We start from the raw sequence: 5,583 nt of genomic DNA on the forward strand, positions 1-5,583 counted from the left end.
AATGATCCTACTTTTCATCTGTTTTCGTTTGCCTTTGTGAGTTTCTGTGTTGCAACAAGCAACTTGTGAAATGTCCTGGCAGAGAAATGATGAAAATTCCCCCATCTTCATGTGCTGTGAGGAACACCCAGGATACGGCTTTTTCTGCACACTGGATTAGAGACTGTGAAGGAGGTGTGGAAGCTTCCACCAGTGTGGAAGCTTCCCTAGTGCAGTCTTCTGTGAAGGAGGAAGGCTGTATTTGTGGCCATATTTGTAATGTGGATTCTTGGTGGAGAAGAAAGATACTGTGGTAGAGAGAATGAATCGCCAAGAGAGAGTCAGTCCTGGAACTGCAGGTAACCACAAAGCCTTCATTTCTGTCCTCCTGTAGAAGAAAGAAGGGGTGGGGGAAAATACAGGGCTGGGATAGATAATGGGCATGGTACAGTGGCTGGCCTCATACCAGAAGAAGGGGCTTAGGACAAGAGCAAAGGAACAGATGAGGGAACTGGGGAGGGCCCGGGCTGGTGGAATGACCTTTTTCCCAGAGCCAAGGGGAACAAAAGTCCGGGCAGACTATGGTCTGCCATCCCCTTCAGTGATTTTTCTGTAAATGATGGGACTAAGAGTGCTAATCTACTATAATTATCCAGCTAAAACTATCTGCATCAAGCTAAGCACACGTCACTGCTCCCATCTCTGGTGTCTCTAAGGAGAACCAAATGAGGGCTCTCCCAAGAGCTTCAAAGTGCTCATTCTCCATGTGGAAACAATCTCTGTGTGTCTGCCTCTGCAAACACTGCGCTGGACAGTCACTCCTTTGAGCTAGTGCATAAAAGGGCTTGGGGGATAGAGCCAAAATAAAGGTAGTTGAGAGAAATAAACTCTAAAGAGAAATGGAGGGAGGTACAGAAAGAGCATTCAGTGAAAGACAGGTGTAATGGAGGGCAGCAAGGAAGATGTGTTAAGGAGAAAGGACGTATGACAGGACAAAGAAAGGAGGAGTGTGGTTTCAGAAGAGTACAGGCAGGGCTTGTGACAAAAAGTAAACTAAAAGAGCAGCTTCAGGGCAGTCCCCATGTTGCCCTACTCTGTGGATCTGACCCACTGCTAATGATGGGCAGCAGGAACTAGTTACAGCAGGACCTGTTCACAGCACCTGTGAGGTTCCCCAGTCCTTGAAACAAGGGTACCAGCAGGTTGTTGGGGTATGGAGCCACCTGGGTTATCCTGCCCCTGACTCTGGGCTGGGGGATTCCCATTCTCACCTTGTGTTTTGCAGCCCCAGCAGAAGAGAGAAGCTGCTCCTGGCTGAACCCCTGGGTCTTCCCTGTTTCTGTCCTTGCCATCAAAACTGCCTTTGTAACCATCTGCCTTGGTGAGTTCCAAGATCTCTTAATTCCCCTGGGATGAAGGGAGCAGCTGACTGCCTTTTGTCAGATGGAAAAACAATATCCTAGTCTCTCTCACACTGCTCCTCTCACTTTCTCACCTGCCTGAATAAAGCCAATCCTGGATGAAACCAGTCAGTTTCTCCCCTCCCACTAAGATCTGAGAAGCCTCTTTAGTGTCAGAGAGCATCTGACTAGGTTCCCCAAAGGCTGGCTGCTGGATGTTGGTTCTGTTGACCTGGTCTCTCTCTCAGAGCTCCCTGTGACAATGTTGCAGCCAAGGAGCCAGTGTGATCTCCTTGGAAATACTAGTATGAGGCTGCCCATATTTTAGTAGGATGGGGAAGAATCCATCAAATGCTCTAGCCACATCCCACCCACACTGCCTGGACTGACCAAAAGGAAAATCCTTTGCTTGTACTGTCCCAGTTTATTCATATTGCTCTGTGATGACTCTTCTGTCCTTCTTCTTAACTCTCTTGGGTGAGGCCTCAACAGTCAACAATTCTACCCTTTCTTGGTAGGCGTAAAAGTGGTGCTCTAAAGCTGCAATGCCCAGAAAGATTAAGAGTGAATGTAATTAATATTCACCTTTATTAAGCTATCCCATGATTTCTTTGACCCTTTCCTGACCCCATCCTCAAAAGATGTCTAAGCTGGTTTTGTCAGCTGTGAAAATGAGTCTCTCACTCAGCAGAGGTGAGAGACGTTCATCTGATGAATGCCTGTTCAAAGGAGGGAGTGACCAGCAGCGGGAGAAATGGCCTGCTGTTTCTGATCTCCTTGTTCAATACGTATTTCAGAGCTTGTTAATGTAACAGCATCTCTGTTGGGGCTCTAAACCAGAAGGTGGAGGATAGGACAGGTTGCTCATGAATGAGGAGGAAAGGGTGACAGCAACACTTTCCTTCTTTTTCCTCTCTCCCCAGTTGTTTTCCTTCATGGAAGCTATGGCCAGTACAAGAGTCTGCTCCAGAACCCTACGGAGTGGCACTGTGTCCCCAACGTATCTGCAGGCAAAAGTAAGTGATGCTAAGAGCCTCATAAGCAACACTAAAAACCTCACCAAAATTTACTTTAGTGTCAGTGAACCTTTGAGTTTGGGAATGTGATTGTCAGCCAGAGCTGGATTGTTTTAAGGAAGGAAGACGGAGAATCGAGGAAAGAAAATGCTGTATTGCACAATCTTACTTAGGATGCTATGAAAACATGTTCTGACCCAGTGGAAGAGGGTGGGTTGTTCCAGACCTACCTTTGACCACCCTTCCTACTCTTCCCCTCTCACTGGCCCTCACATAAACCCTCAACTGCTAGTTCAGTTCCCTAACCTAGCTGAAAGTGCTTCATCTTTTTGTAAGGGCTGGTTCAACCCAGCTCCCTGTGCTGGGTCACTGCCTGTTTACACAAGCATCATGGTCAGTGCGAGGGATAGAGGTAGGAATGGTAGGAGGATGTTGTTATGCAGTTTAGAGTAGCTGGAGAGCTGGGCTGCAATCACACAGGAAGTGATGGCAATGGCAAGTACTAGAATTCCTGCAGTGCAAATTCCCAAATTCAATTCAGAGATCTGTTCTCGCTTGTTCACTGCATTTAGAAACAGGTTGCAGTTTGCACAGAGGCTAACCCCTACTCATTGAGTGCATCTGAGCTAGCTGTTCAGACTCTCTTTACAGTCCATGATAAAAAGGTGTTTGCAAGTGTAAAATAGGCATGGTCCACCTATTCTTATGGTGGACATGTACGGAAGGCCAGACAAACTGTGTTCTACACATGCTCAATTTGCTGTTCCCTGTAAAAAAAACCTGCCTAGGGTTTTTTTAAACCTTGTCCATGAGGCACAAGCATGTTCATCGAACAGAAGACAGACTCTCCCAACCAACACCCTTAAGAATTCAGAAGAAATTGTTCAGCATTGTTTAGTCATGTGGGAAAACTTTAGCTTTCATTGTGGAATTAGGAATGGATGGAAAAGTTTTGCAGAGTACATGATGGCTATAGGCAGTTCCAGTAAAAAATCAGGGTGGGCAGCACACAGACAGAGCGCTCCAAGTTCCTTAGACTACTTGTACTTGATTTTGCATATTTTCTGATGCTCTCTAGTGCCACAGTTCCTCTTTCTACAAATGGTGCATAATGGTGCACCTTGAGTGGATCTAATGTATAAGAGCACAGGCAGGTTAACAAAAGTTTTGCTAGCTGTTCCACTCACTGGACTCTACTCCCTCCATTTGGTGCCAAGAATAGGATGTGAGATTCTGTGCTGTGAAGACAGCTCTTGAAGGGCACAGGGTTATCTGAGTCCACCTTGTAGTATGAATATGATGTGCTTGTTTGCTGTGGGTGGTCTGGAGTGTTGGCTTGACCAGGGTGTTGTCACTGCATGCAACCCCTGGAAGAGCTTTTGACTGGGAAACCCAAGAAAAGAGTCCCTGTGAGGTCTGAGATTCAGAGTAAGCATTTAAGGTAGCACATGCAAAGGTGTGTTTGTTGACTTCATTGGATGAACTTTTCAGCCTGATATATTCAATACAGAGATATATTCAGAGTATGATATATACAGCTCATAGATACAGACATACAGCCTCAAAGCATGTAGCCTCATGTTTTGAGATAATATAGCTATGTTTTTTTAATCTGTCATGTGACTTTCTGGCTGTAAGGCAGATCTCTAGGAAAACCTGGCTAGTATAAGGAACTGCCTGTGGGGGCAGAAAGGCTGTCAGAGCAGTTTACTGTACATGTCTGTCAGTCTGCATGAATTGAGAGCTAAACACTTGGACAACATTTCTCTGATGGAAGTGTTCTCAGAGGAGCACAAGCCAAGTCCTTCCCATCTTGCATCCTCAGGAAGGGTAAGGCAGAAACAATGTCTCTCACCAAACAGCAGTTGCATGGACATGGCAGAACAGAGAAAAGGAAAGGCACTTCAGGCAGGGGACTTGTGACAGGAGCCTGTCAGGCTGTTGACAGCTCTACTGTGGAGCTGGAGCATGGAAGAGAGCATTTACTGCTCTCCAGATTAAAAGTGTGGTTTAAACCCCTCCCAGCATGGAGCTCACCAAGATGAAGGACAGCACATCTTGTTCAAAAGCACGATTTTTTTCCCCCCACAGAGGAAAGCTGGATATGCTGCCCGACGGGCTGGAAACGCTTTCAAAAAAGCTGCTATTATCTGTCGGATGATATGATGGGCTGGGCTGAGAGTGAGCAGAACTGCAGTGGGATGGGCTCCCGCCTGGTGGTGGTCAACAGCGAAGCAGAGCAGGTACGTGCAGGGCTGAGAGAGGGGCACAGCAGCCAGAGACACGGTGCCAGGCCCTGGAGGGGGCTCAGAGCCCCTCGGTGCGCCTGCGGGGGAGGGGGCCTGTCGTTTCTGCACCCCTTCAGCACCGGCTCCCCTCTGCCAGCAGCCCCAGCCCACAGGGACTCCTGCCGCCTCCCTCTGCGCAGTCCTGCGCCTCATGGACGTTGTGCTTTTTCCAGGAGTTCCTCTTCAACTTGGCAAAAGGAATATTTACTAACGCCTATGAAACAAAATACTACATAGGCTTAACTTACGAAAATGGGCAATGGCAGTGGGTGGATCAGACTCCATATAAGAAGGCAGCCACGTGAGTATCCTGGGGGAGTGAGGAAGGTCCTGTAATTCACATCCCTCAGTTCAAGTGACCAATACACTGTATAAGGCAGGTGTGTGTCAGAGAGGGGTCTCTGTCCCTAACTGCACTGTAAGTCAGAAAACTTCACTGGTTTTCTAGTCAAAAACATGACTAGTCTTTGCCTTGCCGAAGCTCCTGATCTCTGTTACAGTAATCGTCCCCTTTCTCTTCAACAACTGTTTGAAGTGACTTTACTCCCACTGTCATACACGCCGCTGCTTTCCCAATAGAGGAACTCTCTTTTACAGGTTCTGGAAACCTGGGGAACCCAATTTACTCTTTGTAGAAAAATGTGCTGCGATTCACATCAAGGGAAACACAGACTCCAGTACTTACAGTAACTGGAATAACATCCTTTGCTTCACAAGTTGCTATCGAATTTGTGAACAGGCAGTCAAATTGGTCTGAGGAAGGAAACTCCACTTTGGATGAAGGAGAGCTTGAGAAAGGACAGCTCATGAAAGAGCTGATGAAAAGCTGGTCTGAACCCACACAAACACTTTATCTTGCAATGTAGGATGAGCAAACCTGACACAGAAACCCAGCTCTGA

General features: G+C 47.1%; 1 protein-coding gene across 1 annotated transcript; it reads left to right on the top strand.

Annotated features, from left to right (window-relative positions):
• Positions 1-301: 301 nt before the first annotated feature.
• LOC104616115 (C-type lectin domain family 6 member A-like) lies at positions 302-5,369 on the top strand (the record flags this gene model as incomplete). Its single annotated transcript, XM_010297068.1, has 6 exons — positions 302-338; positions 1,265-1,360; positions 2,303-2,395; positions 4,487-4,638; positions 4,857-4,984; positions 5,281-5,369. Coding segments are annotated over exons 1-6 (595 nt in total), but the record flags the coding sequence as incomplete, so codon positions are not given.
• Between the last annotated feature and the right edge of the window lie 214 nt (positions 5,370-5,583).

Source organism: Phaethon lepturus, unplaced genomic scaffold (genome assembly GCF_000687285.1).
Source record: "Phaethon lepturus isolate BGI_N335 unplaced genomic scaffold, ASM68728v1 scaffold57891, whole genome shotgun sequence".
Lineage (NCBI taxonomy): Eukaryota > Metazoa > Chordata > Aves > Phaethontiformes > Phaethontidae > Phaethon > Phaethon lepturus.